This window comes from Hippopotamus amphibius, chromosome 4 (genome assembly GCF_030028045.1).
Source record: "Hippopotamus amphibius kiboko isolate mHipAmp2 chromosome 4, mHipAmp2.hap2, whole genome shotgun sequence".
Lineage (NCBI taxonomy): Eukaryota > Metazoa > Chordata > Mammalia > Artiodactyla > Hippopotamidae > Hippopotamus > Hippopotamus amphibius.
Genome location: NC_080189.1, coordinates 142,833,233 through 142,857,939, shown reverse-complemented (window position 1 = coordinate 142,857,939; position 24,707 = coordinate 142,833,233). Strand labels below are relative to the sequence as shown.

The 24,707-nt window shown below is 39.8% G+C and overlaps 2 protein-coding genes across 22 annotated transcripts in view; both read left to right on the top strand.

Moving 5' to 3' along the window:
• TBPL2 (TATA-box binding protein like 2) overlaps positions 1 to 15,736 on the top strand; it is a 53,919-nt gene extending 38,183 nt beyond the window's left edge. For 12 of the 20 annotated variants that reach the window (XR_009053414.1, XR_009053421.1, XR_009053413.1 and 9 more), the window contains 2 exons: positions 4,247 to 4,341; positions 13,826 to 13,869. Coding sequence is in view for 5 of the 20 variants with exons in the window: in XM_057733914.1 (XP_057589897.1) it covers positions 4,247 to 4,341; positions 15,608 to 15,729 (217 nt within the window). In the remaining 15 variants the exon portion in view is untranslated. Of the gene's footprint in view, positions 1 to 4,246; positions 4,342 to 13,825; positions 14,379 to 15,607 lie in introns of those variants that run through there. The other 8 variants (XM_057733913.1, XM_057733915.1, XM_057733910.1 and 5 more) reach the window with 4 other exon arrangements.
• A 172-nt stretch (positions 15,737 to 15,908) lies between these two features.
• The window catches only part of ATG14 (autophagy related 14), a 37,254-nt gene continuing 28,455 nt past the window's right edge, over positions 15,909 to 24,707 (top strand). The window contains exon 1 of one of the 2 annotated variants that reach the window (XM_057733905.1): positions 15,909 to 16,184. In XM_057733905.1, coding sequence (XP_057589888.1) covers positions 15,910 to 16,184 — 275 coding nt within the window. In that variant the 5' untranslated portion in view covers position 15,909. The remainder of the gene's footprint in view (positions 16,185 to 24,707) is intronic. The other variant, XM_057733907.1, reaches the window with a different exon arrangement.

Sequence of the window (24,707 nt, the reverse complement as noted above, 5' to 3'; positions counted from 1 at the left end):
TCACTTGTATTTCTGTGGTGTCAGTTGTAACTTTTTCATTTCTGATTTTATTGATGGGGCACCCGCTCTTTTTTTCTTGATGAGCCTTACTAAAGGTTTATCAGTTTTGTTTATCCTTTCAAAGAACCAGCTCTTAGTTTCATTGATCTTTTCTATTTTTTGTTTTTTTTGTTTGTTTGTTTGTTTGTTTAGTCTCTATTTCATTTATTTCTGCTGTGATCTTTATGATTTCCTTCTAACTTTAGGGTTTTTGTTTTTTGGTTTTGGGGGGGTTTTTTTTGTTTTTGTTTTTGTTTGTTGGGGTTTTTTGGTTTGTTTTCTTTTAATGTTAAATAGCTATTTATTTGTTTTTTAGGCTGCATTTGGGTCTTCATTGCTGCACATGGGCTTTCTCTAGTTGCAGTGAGCAAGGGCTACTCTTTGTTGCAGTGTGCAGCCTTCTCATTGCAGTGGCTTCTCTTATTGCACAGAATGGGCTCTAGGCTCTCTGGCTTCAGTAGTTGTGGCACATGGGCGTAGTTGCTCCTTGGCATGTGGGATATTCCCAGCCCAGGGATCAAACCCATGTCCCCTGCCTTGGCGGGCGGATTCTTAACCACTGCGTCACTAGAAAAGTCCCTTTGTTGTTTTTTCAGGGGCTTTTTTTGGGGGGAGGGGGGTTGTTTGTTTTGATTTGGGGGGTATTTTTTGTTTTTGTTTGTTTGTTTGTTTGTTTTTTGCCGTGCTGTGTGTCTTGTGGGGTCTTAGTTCCCTGACCAGGGATCAAGCCTGGGTCCTCGGCAGTAAAAGCACAGAGTTCTAACCACTGGTCCACCAGGGAGTTCCCTAACTTTGGGTTTTGTTTGTTCTTTTTCTAGTTCCTTTAGGTGTGAGGTCAAGTTGTTTGAGATTTTTCTTGTTCCCTGATGTAGACTTGTATTGCTATAAACGTCCCTCTTAGAACTGCTTTTGCTGCATTCCATAGATTTTGAATCATTGTTTTTGGTTTTTTTTTTTTATTTCTTTTTAGGTATTTAAAAAAAATTTCTTCTTTGACTTCTTCAGTGATCCATTGGTAGCAGTAGCATTTTGTTTAGCCTCCACATGTTTGTGTTTTTGGCAGCTTTCTCCTTGTAATTTCTGGTCTCACGGCATTGTGGTCAGAAAAGATGTTTGATATGATTTCAATTTTTAAAAATTTACTGTTTGTTTTGTGGCCTAGTATGTGATCTATCCTGGAGAACTGTTCAGTGTTCCCTTGAAAATAATGTGCATTCTGCTTTTGGATGGAATGTTCTATATATATCAAGTCCATTTGATTTAATGTGTCATTTAATGCCAGTGTTTCCTTATTGAGTTTCTGTCTTGATGATCTGCCTATTGATGTAAGTGGGGTGCTAAAGTCCCCTACCATTATTGTGTTACTGTCAATTTCTCCCTTTTTGTCTGTTAGTATTTGCTTTATGTATTTAGATGATCCTGTATTGAGTGCATATATATTTACACTTGTTATATCTTCTTGGATTGATCCGTTGATCATTAGGTAATGCCCTCTTTGTCTCTTGTGACAGTCTTTGTGTTAAAGTCTATTTTGTATGATATAACAATTGCTACCCTAGCTTTCTTTTCATTTCCGTTTGTATGGAATATCTTTTTCCATCCCTCACTTTCAGTCTGTATGTGTCTCTAGATCTGAAGAGAGTCTTTTGTAGGCAACATATATACAGGTCTTGTTTTTGTATTCATTTAGCAACTCTCTGTCTTTTGATTGGAACATTTAGTCCATTTAAGTTTAAAGTAATTATTAAGTATGTTCTTATTGCCGTTTTGTTAATTGCTTTGGGGTTGTCTCTGTTGGTCTTTTCTGTTCTTTCTTCTTCCTTTTGTTCTCTTCCCTTGTGATTTGATAACAATCCTTAGTGTTATGTTTGGATTCCTTTCTTTTTGTGTGTGTGTGTATCTATTGATATTATAGATTTTTGATTTGTGGTTACCAGGAAGTTTATATATAACAATCTCTCTCTCTGTATATACATAATTACATATTACATAATTATTAAGTTGTTGATCTCTTAAGTTCAGATGGATTTTAACAACCCTGGGGACTTCCCTGGTGGTGCAGTGATTAAGAATCCACTTGCCAATGCAGGGGACACAGGTTCGATCCCTAAGCCAGGAAGATCCCACATGCTATGGAGCAACTAAGCCTGCAAGCCATAACTGCTGAGCCCACGAGCAGTGACTACTGAAACCCGCACGCCTAGAGCCTGTGTCCAGAAACCACCACAGTGAGAAGCCTGTGCACCACAATGAAGAGTAGCCCCCACTCACCGCAGCTAGAGAAAAAGCCCGAGTGCAGCAATGAAGACCCAACACAGCCAAAAACAAAGAAAACAAAACAAAAACAACCTGAATTTTTACCCTCCTCCCTCCCCATGATTATTGTTTGTGACATCATATTTTACATCTTTTTCTTTTGTGAATTCCTTAACTACTTATTGTGGATATAGATGATTTTACTACTTTTGTCTTTTAGCCTTCCTTCTAGATTTGTACATGGTTAGTTTATTACCTTTACCATATATTTGCCTTTAGCACTGAGCTTTTTCCTTTTGTAATTTTCACATTTCTAGTTGTAGTCTTTTTCACTAAGAGCAGTTCCTTTAACATTTCTTGTAAAGCTGGTTTGGTGGTAATGATCTCTTAGCTTTTGCTTGTCTGTAAAACTTCTGCTACCTGCATCAAATCTGAATGACAGCTTTACTGGATAGAGTATTCTTGGTTATAGGTTTTTCCCTTTCATCATTTTAAATACATTGTTCAACTGCCTTCTAGCCAGAGTTTCTGCTGAAAAGTCAGCTGGGCTAGCCTTATGGAAGTTCCCTTAAATGTAACTTGTTGCTATTCCCTTGCTGCTTTTAATATTCTCTCTTTATCTTTAATTTTTGCCATTTTACTTACAGTGTGTCTTGGTATGGTCCTCTTTGGGTTGATCCTATTTGGAACTCTCTGTGCTGCTTGGACCTGGATGTCTGTTTCCTTTCCCAGGTTAGGGAAGTTTACAGGTATTTACATACCAAAGATATTTATTTTCTCTTTTCCCTTTTAGTGTATTAAGATTTGGTTGGAAGATTAGATGGAAACATTTCTTCTGTGCCCTAGTCTTCACTTTCTTGGCTTGAGCCTCATAGTTCCCATAGAAGTTTTCCAGGTCTCCAGCTGGTATCATTGTCTCCCTAATGTCCAGAAGTGGTTCGTGGGTAGAAGTCCTGACAGGCTTTCTGCAATAGGATAGAGTGATGTCCCAGGAAGACGTGTCCACCCATAACGACCTCCATATACTTCAGATAGGTAGCCTCACCACTGTGATACATCTCTCTGGTGCCAATAAGAGGTTTGATATGGGTCTTATTCATTGCAGAATGGAATGGAGCTTTCCTGTGTGATCTGGATTCACCCTTTAAGTGCAAAATTTCATGTGTATTGTATATGGTGCTCCATTTCTTAGACTTCTTTGTTTTCTTATATCTCCATTAGCCATTGTTTTGAGAATAGTTTTATTTCATCAACTTCTTCTTAACTACTGACTTCTTTTCTGTAGGCTGGCTCCTCAGGCCTTTCTAGAAATCTCTCCTCTTCTCTATGGTAGAGTGTGGAAAAGCAGTTCTTAGCCCAGTCATCTTTTGTTCCTCAGAGAAACCAGTTTACATTTAGTAGTAAATATGAGTGAGTTACTATGTATAGTAACAAATCCTGAATTTTTAAAACTTGGGATGGTTTAGTTTTCTTTCTTTATATATCGCCTGTCTGAAGACAAATCACAGTGGTCTAGAAGTTTTTTTAGATTCTATCCACTAAAAATGTTAACTATAGCAGTTTATTAATACATACAAAATGTGCTCATTATTGTGGAACTTTGAAAATTTAGGAAATGTGTTCATGTATTTTTATTGATAGGCTTTTTTTGACAGATGGAGAACCTTTAACTGACAAGATCTTAATACATTAGATCTTATGCCCTAAGTTACCTTAATTTCTAATAGCTTAGGATGACTTTCACTTGGAAAAATATTATGACCAGAAATGAATTCTACTCTTGACTGCCACATAACTTACCTAGGACACTCAAGACTGCTTTTATCAAGATGGTCGAAAGGTTTTTGGCAAAATAGCTTTTGAAAACTGCCTTTGTGTACTAGGTCTCAAATATTATGAGAAAGGAGTTGAATACTCCTATTTTTAACTTTCTTCTTGTATATCTTAACAGTTATGAACCTGAACTGTTTCCCGGCCTTATTTATAGAATGGTGAAACCACGAATTGTGTTGCTTATCTTTGTATCTGGAAAAGTTGTGTTGACAGGTGAGTTCTAAGATTCCAACTTTCATAAAATTCAATAGCTATGTGTGTGCTTTGCTTTACTTTGTAAATAGCTTTGTTCTACTTTGTAAATAGCTTTGTTCACTCTTATAAAGCAATTCTTGGTATTATAGAATACCTGGCAAAAATGAGAGTAGAAAGAAAGATAACATCATCCATCAGTCCCAGTTGTCAAACAGTAGAACTTTTTTCCATGTTTTTATGTCACTTTGATATGCATATTCATCTTTACACCCTGCCTTTTTAACATTATAACGTATGTAGCTTAACTCATTGTTACAGATGCTTAAGGAAGGCTTTCAATGGCTGAACAATGATGTGACAGAGAGGTCAACAAATTTTTTCTGCAAAGGGCTGAATACTAAATGTTTTAGGTTTTGTGGGTGATAGAGCCTCTGTCACAGTAACTGAACCCTTTCATTTTGTTGTGAAAGTAGCTGTAGACATCACATAAAGGAAAAGCCTCTGAAGTGTGATTTTAATGTAATTCATTTAATTTACACATATCAAGTAAATTTTTTCCTTTTTTTTTTTTTTTGTTTGCCCCAACCATTTAAAACATAAAAATCACCCTTAGCTCACAGGCTATACAAAATCAGGCAGCAGACTAGGTTTGACCAGCAGACCTGTTTCCCAACCTCCATTCTAGCATGTTGTTGCATCAAACTTGTTCTCCCATTGTCAGGTATTTATATGTTCTTTCTTTGTATGCTGCTTATAAATGGCACAAAACTTTGGCTGTTTTTACGTGTGGAATCATTTTATTAGTATAAATGCTCAGAAGTGAAACTTTTGTTTCAGAATAGGACCATTTTTAAGGTTCTTAGTACAAATTACTAAGTTGTTTTGAAAAGGGTTATATCAATACAATACAGTTCTCATATGTCATACTTACGTTCCTGCCAGCAATGTGTGTATCTTTCACAAATCTCATCAGCATTCAAAGCAAAACTGTACAAAAGAAAATTGTAACTATATAAGTGAAAATGATCTCACTGCTTTAACCTCACTGGTAATCAGAACTAGAAACTGATCCAGTAAATAGCATTTTATCTTTTATAAATAATGTGTACATAACTTATTTCTTTTTTGTCTAAGTTTTTTTTTTAATTTCTTTTTTTTAATTTTGTTGGAGTATAGTTGATTTACAATGTTGTGTTAGTTTCAGGTGTATAGCAAAGTGATTCAGTTATACATATACATATATTCATTCTTTTTCAGATTCTTTTCTCATATAGATTATCACAGAATGTTGAGTAGAGTTCCTAGTGCTATACAGTAGGTCCTTGTTGGTTACCTATCTATGAATAGTAGTGTGTGTATATTCGTCCCAAGCTCCTGATTTATCCCTCCCCCCACATTTCCCCTTTGGTAACCATAAGTTTGTTTTCGATATCTGTAAGTCTGTTTCTGTTTTGTAAATAAGTTCATTTGTATAATTTTTTAAAAATTAGATTCCACATATGAGTGATATCATATGATATTTGTCTTTTTCTGTTTGACTTACTTCACTTAGTATGATACTCTCTAGGTCCATCCATGTTGCTGCAAAGGGCATTATTTCATTCTTTTTTGTGGCTGAGTAATATTCCATTGTATTTATGTACCACATCTTCTTTATCCATTCCTCTGTTGATGGACATTTAGGTTGCTTCCATGTCTTGGCTATTGTACATAGTGCTGCAATGAACATTGGGGGTACATTATCTTTTCTAATTATGGTTTTCTCTGGATACATGCCCAGAAGTGGGATTGTTGGATCATATGGTAGTTCCATTTTTAGTTTAAGGAACCTCCATACTGTTGTCCATAGTGGTTGTACGAATTTACATTCCCACCAACAGTGCAGGAGGGTTCCCTTGTCTCCACACCCTCTCCAGCATTTATTGTTTGCAGACTTTTTGATGGTGGCCATTCTGACCAGTGTGAGGTAATATCTCATTGTAGTTTTGATTTGCGCTTCTCTGATAATTAGTGATGTTGAGCATCTTTTCATGTGCTTTTTGGCCATCCGTATGTCTTCTTTGGAGAAATGTCTATTTAGATCTTCTGCCCAGTTTTTGATTGGGTTATTTGGGTTTTCTTGACATAGAGCTGCGTGAGCTGTTTGTATATTTTAGAGATGTATCCCTGTTGGTCGCTTTGTTTGCAAATATTTTCTCCCATTCTGTGGGCTGTCTTTTCATTTTGTTTATGGTTTCCTTTACTGTGCAGAAGCTTTTAAGTTTAATTAGGTCCCATTTGTTTATTTTTGTTTTTATTTTCACTAAGGATTTGTGTGAGTTCACCATAATATTGAGAATACTTTGTTTTATTTTGTGACTTTTTTCAGTTGACTTATTTTTATGTAAAGAAGGTTTTTAAAATTCTTGAAGTAAATGGTTGAGACTCTTTTCCATACCATTCTAATGAAATTTGCTATTTTTGCCTTATTCTGTCTGACTTTTTACACATTTTAGTCTCCTGTACCAGGATGAATACCAGGTTTATATGGCATGAGCCAAACTGATTATATGCCACCCCCAAATAGCTAGCCAGACATCTTAAAACTACATATTCTCCTCATTATTAATTTGTGATGACTCCACTTGACCTTTATTTTTATGTATGGGTCTGTTCTCCAGTTCTGCCTTTGTTCCAGAAATATACTATGATAATCCTATTGTATTCATACTATATTGTGGTTATAAATGTGGTTATAAATTCTAGTGGTCTCTATATCTGATAGGGCCAGTTTCCCCTCATCACTTCTCTTTAATTAGCTCCTCTCAAATATTTATTCTTCCAAATAAACTTTAAAATTTTATAATATCTTGCCCCATCTAAAACTGAGATTTCCGCATTAGCTGAATTAATTTGAGAAACATTGATAACTTTATCACTCAGTATCCAAAAACATGGAGTGTCTATTCTTGAGTCTTCTTTTAGAACACTCAGTAAGTTTTATAGTTTGCTTTTCTCTAAAAAATAACTAATGTGTCTTCAAAGTGGGGAAAGCCTATTTGGAATTCAAGAACCTTTCGAATACAACAAAGCTACCATTCCTCAGATGCCACCAATATAGTGTCTGGGATAATTAAGACCTCCTGGTGACTGCCATAAAGTTTCCCTCTATATGTTCTGAAGGAAGGGGAGGAAGTCTGCCAAGGAAGTTGAATAGTGTAAATATTAGAGGCAGATGTATGCCCTACTCAAGGGAATAAACTTCGAGACCTTCGGGTGGATGCTTTCATCTATGTGCTGTGTACTGTTATGAATCTGTCTTATTAAAAGTGCAAATTGCCAAGCACAGGCTAAGTTCCTGTTACAGGTACACAAGAACAAGTTTCTTTAAATATCCTTATTTCGGACCAACTTTCTTACCCCAAATTAAAAGGAAAAAAAAAACTTCATGTGCACATTTGCTATGAGTTTCAGATCACAAAAGTACAGGATTGTCAACACACAGTCCTGAAGACATACAATACACTTCTCTTAAAATGTGTTAGTGAGTTCAGCCCAAAGAACAGGCCAAGCAAAATTTCTTCATCCTTGTAAGGAACACATCATCACTTTTCTGACAAGGGGGAATGTGATGTGTAAACTGACATCCAAAATTCTGCTTATATGTATTGTGAAGTAAAAGCCAGTCAATGTCTTACTACTGAAATCTATTGAGATTTTTCCGTTTATGCCACATTGTCTTAAAGTACTTTACCTAGAACAACACGTTTTAGGTTCCTTTTGCTCCAAACCTAGAGACAAATGTTCCTTATTCCTTAGTTACCTAGACTCTTTTCACCTGCAAGGTGGTTAAAAACTCAAGGACCCAATTTTGGGTGTAAACCCAGGGAAGGGGAGCAAGGAGACCTTCTTTTAGCCTTGACGCTAGAACTTCAGCTGGGGGTGGTTGTGTAGAGCATCCAGAGCAGTCCTAGAGGCTCCCATGGTCTAGTCCTACATGGCAGACTCTGCAGAGCTGTTTTAAAATCAAGGTCTCAACAAGGGTAAATAACTTATGCCTAGAAAGTGTTAGAGTATTGAAATGACAAACCTACTTTGAATTTCACTGTATTAAATAGTGGATCTCAGCTCTCCCCTTGGTAGGAGCTGTAGAACACCAATGCACATGGAACAAATGGGTGGCAATTTGAAACTTTTGTATCACATGCCATTTGCAGGGTCTTCAAAAATAATTTGTCCTTGTAAAATTGTCTTGCTCCCTTGAGATGCCAAAGCCGCAGCCACCGTGTCCAAGGCTACATCTGAATGAATGGTTAAGTGAGCTGAGACCCTACTATCCTAATTTGTCATGGTTCCAGACCGCAAACAGCCAAGAGACCTGAGTCAAGCTTAACGCTGCTTTTCCAGGTCCGTGCTGCTTTTCTTTTCTTTTCTTTTTAAAAATGTTTATTTATTTAGGCTGTGCCAGGTCTTAGTTGTGGCACATCGTGTCTTCGTTGCAGCATGTTTTTTGGTTGCAGCATGCGAGATCTTTCTTTTTTTTAAGTTGCAGCATACATGTGCAATCTAGTTCCCTGACCAGGGATCAGACCTGGGCCCCCTTGCATTGGGAGTGCGGAATCTTACCCACTGGACCACCAGGGAAGTCCCAGGCTGCTTTTCTATAGCTAATGTGACATGCGGGATCCATGCTTTTTCTGAGACCATGGTAAAATGAATAGTATAGCTAAGATCTGCTGGAACAATAGACAATGAACAGCAGATATGTCAACTTTCACTTCTAAGATGAGATGTAATAGAGTTGAGATATGCTGGGCACTTATGTGCCAGGCACTATAAGTAAGGGCTTTTATGTGGGTTCTAGGTAACTCTGTGAGGTTGTACTTAATATCTCGGTCTCCTCACCTGTAAAATGAGGACAACAGAGAAGTCAAGAAACCTTAATGACATTAAACAACTGTACGTGCCACACATGCCTGGCTTCAGAGCCCTCCATCTTCACGTGCTCACCCTGGCCCCCAGCTCTTTAGATGTCTGTGAAAACACCTGTGTGGTCTTTTGGGCACCTTCCTCCTAATCCTCCTTGTCAGCTAAGGAATGATATTGTCTTAGTGGTGAGAGCCAGCAGATATGGTGGCTGAGAATCTGAGCTCTGGAAGCCAGGCGTCTAGTTTGAATCCAGCCTTTACCATTTATTGGCTGTGTTGACCTTGGGTGAGTTTGTTCTCCATCTTGATTTCCACATCTGTAAAAGACAGGTGCCCAAAGAAACTCTCTGCTAAGTGTTATGAGGAGGCAGAAAAACAAGGCCTGGCATATGGTAAACATGGTATAAAGGTTAGCAGTTATTACCTCCCACGCTTCTTGTTTCTTCCCTAGCATTGAAACAGATGAAATTTTGCTCTCTTGCCTTGCCCAGATGACAGGAGTATGAAGTTTAAAGAGGCTTTAGAAAAATGCTTCATGTACTTATTTCCTTCCAGCATAAAGGACGAAGAAGCTGGGTCTTTGTTACCGAGGGTCACTCTCAGTCAGCTAGATGTCAGTGGTTCTTGGAAATGAGTAGGTCAGAGGGCAGCATAAAAATGGCAAGACTTCATAGTGAGTGGGCCAGAGAGGGAACAGGGTATCCCTGTTAATCATGACTGGGAATCCACCACTAATAACGATTTAGTATATACTGTAAAATGTATACCTTTGAGTGATTAAATGCTGTTTTTCGTTTTTTTCAGTTTGTAAGATTTTCACTTATGTGCACACACATATGGTATCACTTGGAAAAATAAGATGGGTAGTTGTGACTTGGTATAAATAGAATCAGAAAATCCAAGTAGTATTGGAAAGTGATACTTGGGCTGGCCAAGGGGTAGGGATGTGCTTACAAATCTTATTGACAGATGATAGATATTTAATAAACTTTGGGTGCCTACCAGGTACATATACTGTTTGAGGTTCTGAGGATGCAAAAGCAAGTATAACACACTCCTCATCTGGCAAAAATCCAGCCCTGGTGAAGGAGACAAACACATTATGTGATACTGGTTCTCACAGAACCAAATGATAAGCCGTGTGTATGTGGACCAGCCATCCCAGCATCCCGAATCCTCAAGTACAGTCTTCTAGGACAATAGAAATGGCTTAGATCTTGTTAAATGTTATGGCTTGCTAAGGACTTTTTGCAAAAACTTACTCATGTGAACCTTATAGTAACCCTGTGAGAAGGCTGTTGTCCTTATTTATGGGTGAGGAAATAGAGACTCAGAAGTTAAACAATCTGCCTGTGATTTCAAACCTAGTTAGTGTGAGAGCTTGCATCTGAGCCCATTGAAATTATGGTTTAACCTCCAGCCAGTCCTTTCTCCAGTGCACCAGCCCCAGAATTTCTAACTCATTTGCCACAGTTAGGAATGGTGTTTATCCCACAAAGTGGTGGTCATCATTACTTGAAGGAAAGGACTGGTAGGTTTTGCTTAAAATACAAGAGTCATCTAATCGGAGTCTTAGTGCTACAAATTGAGATGTTTGATTATAGACTGATTATTAATAGGACTACAGGGCCAATTTAGATTTCCTCAAAATTTTTATCCCAGTATTTCAGTGAGGAAATACTTCACTCCATTGACTAAATCCCCTCATTGGGATTTATAATTCTTGGCAATGTTTTTTTGATAACTTTTGGTGTAAAGGAAGGAACACTGGATACATGAGGTCTTCCCTCATAGCTGATACTCATGATTCAGGGGAACTTCAACTTCTTGGGCTTTTTCTCACAAAGGAAATTAAAAAATTGTACTAGATCGTTGCTCAAAAGCCCTTTTGTGTCTAAAGTTGTTTTACTATGATATAAAATAATGATCACTCTCAATGTCCGTTCCCTCTTTGGTGATGGGTATTTTCTACTCTCTAGGGGATGTCAGAACACTATACTCTTTGGGGCTTGAATGTAGTCCTCTTGAGTATGATTTTTTTTAAGTGTTATGAAAAAAATGAAGTACATGGTTACCCAAAATGCTGGCCCTAGATACTCTGTTACTCAGTTAAACATAAAAAGGACCTTAGTTTAGGGGAGGGGGTCATTGGGTGAATGTGTGTGTGTTTGCTGTACCTACTACAATTCACTCTCTCCCAATTAAGGCTGTTCTGTTCACATGTATCCAGAAGCTGAAAAAGTCCATCAGACGAGAGGCAGAGAGTCGTTTCATAGTGGTGTTTTACTTACTGCTTCCCCAACTCACTGTCTGGTTTCTACAAAACCAATCTCTTTAGAAACTAAAATTTTATTGCTATAATTAAAATTTGCAGAGACTTAAGGGATTTTTCCTACCTCAAAGGCACAGAGTTTCTGCTAACCATGTCAATAGTTCACCCTCCTCCCTACCCCACATCTTTGAGGGTGGAGACTCATAGAGTCTCTTTGGTAATGAATACGTAACTTTTTGCCCTTACCTACTTCCCCTCTCCCCCATTTTAAGCTTATATGTACTTCATTTTCGATTCTTAATTTTTTAAATTTATTGAGGTGAAATTCAAATAGCACACATTTACCCATTTTAAAATGAATAATTGAGAGGCATTTAGTTCGTTCAAAATGCTGTGCAACCACCACCTCTAGTACCAAAACATTTCCATTACTCCAAAATAACAGTCCCGTACCATTAGGCAGTTTTTCCCCGTTCCTCCCTCACCCTAGCTCCTGGCAACCACCAATCTCCATTCTGTCTCTGTGAGTGTATCTACTCTGGAGATTTCATATAAATGGAATCATACAATATGTGGCCTTTCCTGTCTGGCTTTTTTCACTTAGCATAATGTTTAATGTTTTGAGGTTCATCCACACTGTAGTATGTATCAGAGCTTCCTTCCTTTTTATGGCAGGAGAATGTTCCTTTGTATGTATATATCACAATTTGTTTATACATTCATCTGTTAGTAGACACGGGTTGTTTCCACTTTGGGGCTGTTATGAATAGTGTGGCAATGAGCATGCATCTACATGTGTTTGAGTACTTGTTTTCAATACGGGGGGGCATATACCCAGGTTCCCAGGAGTGAAATTGCTGGGTCACATGGTAATTCTTATTTTAACAGTTTTGAGGAATGGCCAAACTCTTCTTCATAGTAGCCGAACCTTTTTTTTTTTTTTTGGCTGTGTTGGGTCTTTTTTGCTGTGCACGGGCTTTCTTTTAGTTGCGGTGAGTGGGGGCTCCTCTTCGTTGTGGTGCACAGGCTCCTCATTGCCGTGGCTTCTTTTGTTGCAGAGTACGGGCTCTAGGCATGTGGGCTTCGGTAGTTGCACATGGGCTCAACAGTTGTGGCACACGGGCTTAGTTGCTCCGTGGCATGTGGGATCTTCCTGGAGCAGGGATCGAACCCGTGTCCCCTGCATTGGCAGGCAGATTCTTAACCATTGCGCCACCTAGGAAGCCCAGTAGCTGAACCATTTTACGTTCCCACCAGCAATATATGAGGGTTCCAATTTCTCAGTCTCTTTACCAACACTTGCTGTTTCATCCTAGGTTCTGAATCCTGATTTCTACCTGCTTCTCAAATCTGGTGATTCTCCTTTTGGTAATTCCCTCTCATTAGTCCCATCCTTAAACCAGAAAACCACTTCTCACAGGTTATTTCTTCTCTCTTACTGAGCCTTCCTCCTCGTTAAGTTTATAGTTCTCAAGAACAAGTCTTTATCAACTACTTTCTATTTTTCTTTGTGCTAACAGTTTTTATATTCTTTTCATTAATCTCCTTGCCTCCTGCCCAATATCAGAAAATAGCTTCCTGACTAGCTGACAGTTCCACATAAACATAAGTACCACCAGTCCTTAACTAATCCTTAGCACAATGTGCCTGCATAGCTTTGAAAGTGGAAGGTACTTGGTTGTGGTTGGTGGTGGTGAGAGAGATGCCTAGGGCTGACTGATAATCTCTCTCAGGGGTGGAGACTGTGTCTAATTCATGTTTTTATACATTTTAACTCCTAGAGCAGTTACATTTAAAGAGCTCTTGAAACTTAAGTTTAAGGGTTACAGTGGTACAGTTTTCCCCTCTAATGACCCCTTCCCCTATACTGAAATTTAAAACTTTAGAAGAGCTTGTCTTACTCTGTTAGTCAGTGTTAGGGAATCAGCATGTTAACTAGACATGAGTAGATCAAAGGAAGTTCCTTTTGCTGGTAGCTAAGTGCCCACAAGTGCTGATGAAGGTCATGTTCTGTGGTCACGTTCATGACACACTGAGAGAGAACAGGCCATATTTCATACTGTGTCCTAGGAGGCTAAAGACATACTGATATGCCCGCATAGCAGAAGTACTGGAAAACTCTGCTCAGGGGTATGTGTCTATGGGAACGTGGCTATAGTCACCAAATTCTTTTGTCTTTACCAGGAATAAATGTCACTTCTCAGGTACACCTAAAGAGATGTCATTGTATTAAAAGTAATTGGAGATGACAATGAAATTTTAATCTTAAGAAAATTTTAGTATTTTTCTATTAAAGATTGTGTAAACTTGGATTTCTTTATAGGTGCCAAAGAACGTTCTGATATCTATGAAGCATTTGAAAACATCTATCCAATTCTAAAGGGTTTTAAAAAAACCTGAGTATATCGTTCAGCATTTCACAGTATATTGGTTTGAATATGTGCATAAGCCCTGCACAGAAAGAGCTGGATTGTAGACGTTCTATGCACATTTTGATTTTAGTTATTAAAGTGTGATTCTGTATGAGTAACCATGCCTAAGAAATGAAGAAACTTTTTTTCAAAATGACTCTTGTATGTTATTTTTGAAATGGAAAAAGTAAACTTATTTCAGAATTTGAAAGATTTAGGGCCTTGCTAAAATGACTGTAACATTAAAATTTAATGCTTTGCTCTTGTTAAAGATGTACTAATGTGTTATCTAAAAATATGTAGCAATATATAGAAATTTCAAATAACTGCATAAAACAGGATAGAAAATTGTCTATTTTTTGCTTTTTAAAAATATTGAGTAGATGATCCTGGCCATTAGGCCTGTGAAGGATCCTGTCAGAATGCAAATAAAACATTAAAGTCTGAAAACTTACAAAAATTTAAATAAACATCCTTTTGTTTGAAATGGTCAGAGAAAATTATTTCTCTCCCTTAAAAATAAATCTTAAACTTTCAAGAACCATTCAGGTTTAGTATAAGGTCTATTTTGAAAACAGTTTAGGGATTTTGTGCTTTTTTTTGTACTTCTAAAATCCTATGTAATTGTATTAAAATAGACCAGATAAGACTAAGAGGCTGGAGCAAAGAGCTCAGCTTCAAGACCTAATTAGGTTGTGAAATCATCTGCATTTGATGGCGAGGTGGAGATTAGCAGCCAGGGATGGGCTAACAGGGAGTCATGGACACCATTCCCATGTGGGCAGTGATGTCTTTCACTAAGATGAGGAAACATTTGTGGGGCGGGAGAGTTCAGGTTTTTGTTTTGTTTTTGCCCCAGCAGGTGGCTTGTGGGATTTCGGTTCCCTGGCCAGGGATCGAACCCCCACCCTCAGCAGTGAGAGCTCGGGCCCTACCCACTGGACCATTAGGGAATTCCCTAGAGTTCAATTTTAATTTCAGTAACTGCTGAGTTTGTGGTGTTCACTGCACATTACTTTAAGCCTAGTGTAGGCAGTTACGAATTTGGGGGTATGGAACTTGGGAGAGAAGCCCTATCTGGAGAGAGAGTTTAGGGAAGTCATCAATTTTACAGCCTGCTAAAATCATCCTTGAGAATCGGTGGTCTAGGTCATTTGACCTATGAGCCCAACTTTTTTCCTTCTGTAGTTTACAGGCATATTCAAACACTAAGTACTCAGATATAATCCTCCGACCCACCCTATTTATCCCCAGAAAAAGAAATTTGGAGTACTCCTAACCATGTTAAAGTCTACCTAGTCCAATTTCTTTCTTATCATATGGCCCCGAGTAGGGGCGGAATGCTGGACATTAAATTTTATTTTTCAGAAAGATAAAACTTTGATTTACGCGTTCGGTACAGTTTCCACTGCTTAGCTATTATTGGTAAAGCACTTAGGTTACTGTTAAACGGATTTACATATTAATCCTCACGACGTTAGGTGGGTCCTGAAATTCTCTCCATTTAACAGTTAAGAACACGGGCATAGAAAGCTGAGGAATCTGCCCCAAATCACACAGCTATTAAGAAGGTGGGTGAGCCAAAATTCAGCCTCGCTCCAAGACCCAGTTCCCTCGCGCAACTCTGCGGTAATTTTAGGCAAATTGCAAAGCATCCACAGCGAATGACAGAAATTCCCTTATTGTGTTCCCAGTGTTTTCCCAGAATCCTCAGGGCATCGTATCGCTATTTCTTGCACAAGTTGGGTGGTTAACTTGTAGCCTGGGCGTGATCGAGCTGCTGATGACATTCTGTTGGGCTGACTCGCCCCTCTAACGGAATTCCTGCTTCGGCACCGGCCGCCCTGGAGCAGTCAGAAAAAGCGACGACGCCTCCAGCCCTCGGCGGCCGAGGGCCCAGCGAAGCCCGGCGAGCCCGGGCGAGAAGCTCGCGACACTCCCGCGCCCTCGCGGCGCCTCCCCCGGCCCCTCCCCCGGCCCCTCCTCCCCACCCAGGATGCACTTGGTCGAAAACAAAATCCCACGTGACTGGCTCCGCTCTCAGGCCATCATGGCGTCTCCCAGTGGGAAGGGAGCCCGGGCGCCGGAGGCTCCTGGCTGCGGGCCCCAGCCGCTCGCCCGGGACCTGGTAGACTCCGTGGACGACGCAGAGGGCCTGTACGTGGCGGTCGAGCGGTGCCCACTATGCAACACCACCCGCCGGCGGCTGACCTGCGCCAAGTGCGTCCAGAGCGGCGATTTCGTCTACTTCGACGGCCGCGACCGTGAAAGGTACGGCAGCCGCCACGGCCCTATTGTTTCTAACCCCGGTGTCTCCACCCGCTCAGAGACTGGAGCCTGGGGCCCGACTGTGGGCCCCGAAAGAGACGCGGGGGAGGTAGGGAGGATAGCTGCTTTGCGCCGGCGCTTTGCTCCCAGGGGGAAAGGGTCGGGGACGGAGGCCAGAAGAGGGAAGGTCGCCGTTTCCCCCTCACCCGCTGGAGAGAAGTCTGACTTCACGGTGCTTCTGGGTGTTAGGGAAAAGGCATAGGTGGTGGCTGCGGAGAGGTCTTCTCCTGTTACTGCCATAGGGTTGGATTCTCAGCACTTTGTTACACTCCCATTCAAAAGCTTGGTTTAACCTTTATTTTCGAAAGCACGTTCATTTTCTAGAGGAGAGAACCGAAGGGAATCAAATAACTGGTTAAGAGGGATTCGGGCCCTGGTAGCCTGTGTCACAGATGGATCTTGTTATCAGACATGCTTATTCTAAGCTGTAAACTAGGCAAGCTAGTTCCTCCCTTTTCCAAAGATTGTTTTGGATGCTGAGGAGTTTGCGGATGTGTTTTGGCTTTGTTTTAAAACCCAGACTGAGAGCTGCAAGCCCCTTGTTAAGAGAATTGAATTTAAGAACACGTTTTGGCCTGGTTTTGAAGTTTAAACAAGTGCTTGGTTAAGATAATTGAAAAATTAGTGTGATTAGCTGCAAGGGCTCTCACTCTCAACTTTAGTTTCAGTAACAGTGTCAAAGATAGTATAAGCCAGCTAATTTTTTTAGTGCAAAATTTCGGGTATTCATTTACAACCACCCAATAAGTTATTATACCTGACTTACTGCTAAGGAAACTGCACAGTACAAATAATAAATGTAGGGACTAGAATTAAATTGCAGGCAGCCTGAACCCATATGTCATGCACTTAACCACTGGATTATATAACGTCTGTATTTGGAAGTGTTTTCTGAGTTCCTGATAGTCCTTTCATCATGAACGGAGTTCATCTCTTTTTCCTCTGAGGAGATGTATGTGATACAGTCTTCTCGTTCATCACTTTGTCTCATTGATGTACTAGATGACTTTAGAAACTGCGGATGTAATAAGTAATAGCTTTAAAAATTAAAACAGTTGTTTTATTATAAGAATACTGGGTATGAGATGGAAATGGCTAACTGATGGAGATTATCAAGGGTTCAGTTCTGGACCCTCTTCTCTATATACTTTTTCCTAGATCCATTTCCATAATTTAAATATCTTCTATGTGCTGAAGACTGCCAGACCTTGTGTCTCCAACCCAGGCCCTTGTGAAATCAAGAAGAGAGCTGGACACTCTGTCTGTATTTAAATTTGTAATAAGATTCGCCATCTAAATATGGCAAACTGAATTCATGATTATCCATCATAATCTGTTCCTCTTGTGCTCATTCCAGCCCCGTAAATGGTAACCTCATTCTTTGGCCCAGGCCAAAAAAACCTTCCAGTTTTCTTTGACTCCTCTCTTAATGCCACCATATATAATCCTATCAACAAATCCTATCCGCCCTTCAAAACCCATCCTAAATCCAGCCCTTTCACTACCTCCTGGTCTGGTCCACCAGAGGATTATTGCCTCTTGAGTCTCTGTTTCCACCCTTTCTCCTTTGTAGTGTAATTCCCATACTGCAGCCAGAGTAACACCACTCCTCCATTCCTCTGTTCACATCTTCCAGGGGTTTCGTGTTTTACCTAAAGTAAAACAAAAAGCCAGAGTCCTTATCCAGAATTCTGTCTTGTCTGTTCCTCCCTTGATCTGCTATTGCTTTTCCCTTACCTACTCTGCAGTACCATCCTGGCCTGCTTGCCAGTCCACAAACATACCCAGAACACTCCTGCTTCAGGACTGTTGCGGTCTTACTCAGACTGCCAGGAACTCTTTTCTTCTAGAAGTCTTCAGGGCTGCTTCCTTTGATTCCTTTAGGCCTCTGCTCATACATTAGAGGAACTCTTTCTTCTGAACATTCAATTAAAATAGTAACTTCCTTTCCCACTTTACCTGCTTTATTGTTTTCCATAGTACTTATCAGCATCTTATGGTTTACATATTAATTTGTCTAACTGCCCCCCACTCCAATGATGTAAGTTCTGTGAGAACAAGACAGTTTTGTACTCTGCCATATCCTCACATAGTAAAAGCTTAATAAAGATTTGTTGAATGATTGGATCAATCTACTCTTCCTTCCCAAACTTAGTTTGATTCTGAACCACTTCATTATTATACATCATGACCCGTTTGTTACTAAAGCCAGAAACCTGGGAGTTGTCCTAACTTTTTCCTTTTTTCTCATTCCATGTATCCACATCATTCACAAGTCTAATTTGATCTGCTCCAGAGTGGATCTTGAATCTGTCTACTTCTAGACCAGACCACTGTCATTTCTCTCCTGGCTACTTATTAGTTTCCTTTCTTTTACACGTACAACTCCTCCCTAACCTCCCTCTGGCCTTCACACAATAGTGACAGTAGAAATGTAAATGAGATAATGTCACTGTTATGCTTAAACCTTCCAGTGGCTTTCCACTTTATTTAGAATAAAATTCAAGCTCCTTACTATGGCATAGTAAGCACCATGTGATTTGACTGCTGCCTACCTTCTAACTTTGGCTGTAAGGTTGAGTTTAAAATGTGATCTTTGGATTCAAGCTGCATTGAATTGTGATAACAAGTGAATCAGCTCTTGTTACATGATCTTGAAGTTTCTTAATCTCTCCTGTGCTTATTTCATTTTGAAAATGGTGGAATGTCTAACTTCATAGGTTTCTAGTAGTGATTACATAAGAGCATGCACTGAAGTACTTAGCGTGATATCTAGCATGTATTAAGCACTCAAAAAATAAACGCTTGCCATGCACCCTCATGTTCACAGCTCGGTAGTTGGGCCTTCTCTCACATCCTCAAACACATGAAATGTTTTCACCCCTGGGCTATTCCCTCTGCTTGGAACACTTTTCCTCCTGATTGTCACCTTACCTTTCGTGTCTCAGCTTAAATGTCACTTCCTCAGCAAGACTGTCCGTGACCGTCACTTAGGTAGGTCCTCACTTCCATCTCTCCCCCCATTTCTGTCACAATACTCAATTCTTTCATGTTACTGAGCATGGTAAGTGGTGTTACTTTTTTGAGGAAAGTGACTGCATCCAGAATGTAGCTCCACGTAGGCATGAATTCTGGTTTTGTTCAGTCAGATCCCCAGCGCTTAGTGCATCAGCAGTGGGTAGCATTCAGCAGGCAGATTGTTGAAGGAATGGTAAAGACAAGCAACTTTAGAAACTGAAGTACAAATTATTTTCAGAAGAGGGATGTGTTATAGCGGGCTTCTTTTTTATGACCAAGCAGAAAAGTGAAAAATACCAAAACCATTCAAAAGTTAGAAATGAAAAAAAAAAAAGTTAGAAATGAAAAAGAAATTTTAAGATTCAGGGATAACAGCCAGCTTCACTTCACTTTCCACCCTTCCCTGTTCTGAACCGTGTATTCCCAAGGAAGAGGAATTTGCTTATTTTCCTTCGTTCCCCTGAACAATGTCCAGCATCTAGTAGAATTTGAGAATCTCTTGAGACCCAGGACCACTGTCCTAATGGCCAAATTAGTTTTATTGAGTTCTCATTGGGTACAGTTATCTGCATAAAATATTCTGGCAGTTACAGAGGAAAAAGACAGGTCTCTGCTCTCAAGGATTTATACTGACTACTAATAAGCCTTAAGTTTCTTGAGCTTATTGTGAGATAGTCTGTTGCCTTCAGTATTTATGAAAAATTTTGCCTTCAGACTTTTTTTTTTCTTTTTACCATATGAAAAGCTTCTCACTAACTGTGAAACCACTTGGAAATAAAATATGGAAGCTTACAGCATGATTTAAATATGCTTGTGTAACTTTTGATTCTTTTCAGTACGTTAGCCAAATTAGCTGTGCATAAGGATCTTGAATGGGATGTGCATATCAAAGTTCTTGTAAATGTGGATGTATTTTTTTCAGGTTTCATTAATAGACTAGCTGAGTGTATAGTTTTTAATGGTTTAGCAATTCAAGGAAAATTAGATATTAAAGAACAAATCTGTCTCCCAATAATTAGTTCTTTTGACCCCTAAGAGGGGAACATGCATCTTTACATAATTTTGTGGACAGCGTGAGTTTGGCAGTTAGATTTAAAAATACCTGAAGGCACTCCTTTTTTTGTTACTGTTCAGTGGGAACACCTCCTTATAACCTTGGTACCCTCCCAGCACTGTCCTTTCCTCCTCTCCCACCTTGGCCTCAGTCCTGAAACAGTGCCCCCTTTCTGCTCTGCTTTTTCATCTGCCTTTTGATGTGGGTGCTTCCTTAAGAGATGACAAGGAATGATTTTAAGCAGTACTCTCAACACAATCTCCTTTGGATCTTGTACTGGAGAACGTTTTAAAATTATAGGTCTATTAACAGGAGCATAATTTTCTGGATTATGTATTTATCTGACACCAGCAATAATACTGTTACCCAGTAGATTACTGATGAGTTGAAGTAATCTTTCCACTCAAAACTGGAAGAAATTGCTTACCAGTTTATGATAGTGTGGGAATGAGACAGGGAGCAGAATCTGAGGATACCGAGGGACATCTGCCTGCTGGTTTAGGAACCAGTTGTTTTAAAGTGTGGATCAGAAAGAAAAGCACATTTTGTGAGTATTTGGATAGTATTGCCTTTTTTTTTTTTTTGGCTGAGCCAAGTCTTAGTTGCTGCACATGGGATCTTTGTTGCGGCATATTTAGTTGCGGCATGTGGAATCTTTTTAGTTGTGGCATGCTGCCAAGACCAGCTCGGCGACTCAAGGTGAGTGACGGGTGCCACAAGCTTGAAGAAGACACAGACACAGACTGAAGAGAAAAGGGGGGGGGGGGGGCTCAAGACCTCTCAGATCAAGAGCCCTGCTGACTCATCCCAGGTTGCTTTTATTGAGTTGGTGGGCTAACATTCTCAGGTTACACCCATAAACAATCAAAGGCCTCACATGACTGAGGCAATTATCTTTGTTTACTTCCTGGGTCCGAGTTGAGCAGGTGTGGATTTGAGCTGGGCCTGGAGAGCAAAACAGCCCTGGGGGCAGGAGACCTCTCTCAGATATTGGGGGTCTGTGCCCCACCCGTGTTGGCCCCTCTGCGACTGTGCCTGTCTTAGGTTGTTCCTCCCTTGAGGAATCTTACCCGTCTCTGGCTAACCAGTCATCCTCCAGGGCCAAACAGGGTGATATTAGTCTCCATGCCCCGCACCCTCAGCTCCTCCACTGCTCAAGCAGGACATTCTGAATCCCATCGCTCGGCCCACATACTTCAACATTTTCAAGGTTTCAGAAAGGTTCCCGAATGTCTTCCCACAGCATGCGAACTCTTAGCTGCAGCATGTGGGATCTAGTTCCCCAACCAAGGATCAAACACATGCCCCCTGCATTGGGACCGTGGAGTCTTACCCACCAGACCACCAGGGATGTCCCAGTGTTGCTTTTATATGTACCCTGCATTAGGAATAAGGCAGCACTACCTTCACTGATGAGCTTTAAGAATATATGACTACACTTTTACCAAGAAACAGAAATATGAGTGCTAAACACATTGAGAGGCGGAGTAAAGGACGAGCAGGAAATTTAGATATTACTAAAGGTTTCAAGGGGAAGACACAGCCAACATCCAAAAAACTACCATTTAGACATTTCTGTTCTCCCTTCCAGTATCTTTTTGGTTGTCAGTCACTGTGGCTTATAAAAACCTATTGTCAGGACTTCCTAGGTGGCACAGTGGTAAAGAATCTGCCTGCCAATGCAGGGGACATGGTTTCGAGCCCTGCTCTGGGAAGATTCCACATGCCACGGAGCAACTAAGCCCGTGTGCCACAGCTATTAAGCCTGTGCTCTAGAGCCCATGAGCCACAACTGTTGAGCCCATGTGCCGCAACTACTGAAGCCCACGCACCTAGGGCCTGTGCTCCACAACAAGAGAAGCCACTGCAATGAGGAGCCTGTGCACCACAATGAAGAGTAGCCCCCACTCGCAGCAACTAGAGAAAGCCTGTGTGCAGCAACGAAGACCCAACTCAGCCAATATATAAATTAAAAAAATAAATAAATTTATTTAAAAAAAACCAAAAACCTTTTGTCATGAGAGTTTGGTCCTCAACCCACATTTGTATACCCCACTCAGCAGAATAAAAGCACTCATAGGTAGCTGGACTCCCTGATTTTAAAGAAGAGTTCATCAACCTGACTGCTGTTTGGTTATGTCTTTCAGGAGGGGTCACAACTCCCATGGCATGCAGCTTATTCATTGTGTTTACACCAATACATGTGGATCTGCTAAGAAAATATAACTTTTGTTTTCAATCAGTATCACTGGCTACTCTTACCATTATGTGTACCTTTTAGAATTTATAAGAGGATTTTCACATTTATCTCATTTGTTCCCAGCCACAAAACCATGAGTTATTAATCTGTTTTTAAAATGACAGAGTAGTTGTGCCTTACTTATTGCTGGGCTATACTAATTCTTGAATTTACCTCCAGATCTGAAATACATATATACATATATATATGTATATATGTATGTACTCAGTTTAATACATTAGTGAGATTAAGTGCAAAATCACTCATTGCAATGAAGGAAAGGGAAACTAGCCTGTATTAATGTGCTTAGTGCCTATACCTGATGCTCTCACATTTATCTTATTTAATCCCTGTAACCAAGTAGAATAATCGTTATTCTCATTTACAAGTGAGGAAACTAAACAATGCTCTGTTTCTACTTTCTACTAATGATTTAATCTTCATTCCTGCCAGTGGAGTATGTGTTTATTACAGTTAACCCTTGAACGACGGGTTAATTCACCCATAATTTATAGTCACCCATCGGTATCCACAGATTCAACCAAATTTTTAGGACCACATAGTACTCTAGTATTTACTGTTGAAAAATATCTGCATATAGGTGGCCCCACACAGTTGAAATCTGCATTGTTCAAGGGTCAGCTCTGTATTTTTTCATACCTAAATATTCTAACATAAGATAGAAGAACCATTCTGATATGATAAAGACTGTGTTTTTTCATATCGCATTTGTCCGTAAACATTATACCCTTGAATGCCTAAGGAATTTAAGGGAGGAAAATTTGATGGCTAGTAATTCTTGCTGTTAGTATCCTAGTTCAAGAAATATGCCAGTTCTTAACCATTTCTGCTTAAATAAGGGTGATCGCTACGCTCTTCTCCAGGTGCATCTGTGCTCTCTCTTACACAAGAAGCCTCGTTGACTTATTTCTAGAGCCAGAATCATCATTAACTTGTCACCAAACCTGTATCCAAAGGAGAGCTGGGGAAAATTTCCCACCACTGACCTAAAAACTGTTAGTGCTCGTTTTCCCCTTTTAGATTTAAGGAACCTAAGGAATATAATTGGTGTCAAGAGACCTAAGGATTTTAGATACTTTTACGGGATTGTGTATATGTCTTTATAGTGGATTTGGCCCTCAAAGGGGGAGCTTGAGAAGTTTTAATTGATTGAATACTATCTTTTTTTCTGATTATAAAAGTATATATAATTATTGTAGAAAACTTGTAAAGCACAATAATACCTAAAGAAGGAAGCAGATTTTGCCCATATTCTCACACCTGTTAGTGTTTTGTTGTATTTCCTTCCAGCCTTGTTTCTGTGTATGTGTGTGCTCGTAAATATATTTTTTTCATTTGGAGTCATGTCATGTGTATATAGTTTGATGCTCTGCTTTTTCGTTTTCTTTAACCCAACATCTCATAAACACATACTCATGTCTTTGTCTACAAAAATATTTTAATGTCCTTCATGGCAATATGGTGTCATTTGATAATCATTCTCCTTTTGGACATTAAAGTTGTTTCCAATTTTTGCTCTTATGACTGGTTTCACAGTTGGCACCTTCAAACATAAATCATCTTCCTCATCTCTGATCTTTTCCTTGAACTGCATAACTGGTTCAAAGGGTTTACTAATTTTTAAGGCCCTCAATTGCATATTTGAAAGTTTTGTGGTTTTTGTTTGTTTTGCCTTTCTTAAAATATGTTAGTAGTGTTTCTTGGACTTTTCTGTTGCCATTACCCTAGGCACAAAGGAAGAGGGAAAGGACTGGGCAGGCAGATGGAGAGATTAGAGTTATTTTTTTGAAAGGCACTGAGTAAGTGCTCAGTAAGTTGTAGGTTTTATGATAACGTTAATGATCATCTAGCACAGAGTTAATAGTAGGATCCCTGATAGAGTGCATGCCCGGGTGCTGCTTTTCTGGTCACGTGGGACAGGCTTAGGTGATCAGTCCCACCTGTGACCAGGTCACTCAGTTGCCCAGGACGATCTGAGGCCATGGGACAGCATGGAGTGACAAGGGTCACACTCTTACCTGGTCCTCAGCAGCAGCACACTCCTGGCCCTGCTGTCCCACTGGTGTGTTGAGGTTCTCTGGGGCAGGACAGGTTAACTCCTTGCCTTAGGAAACAGCAGCGTTTCCTCTGCCTA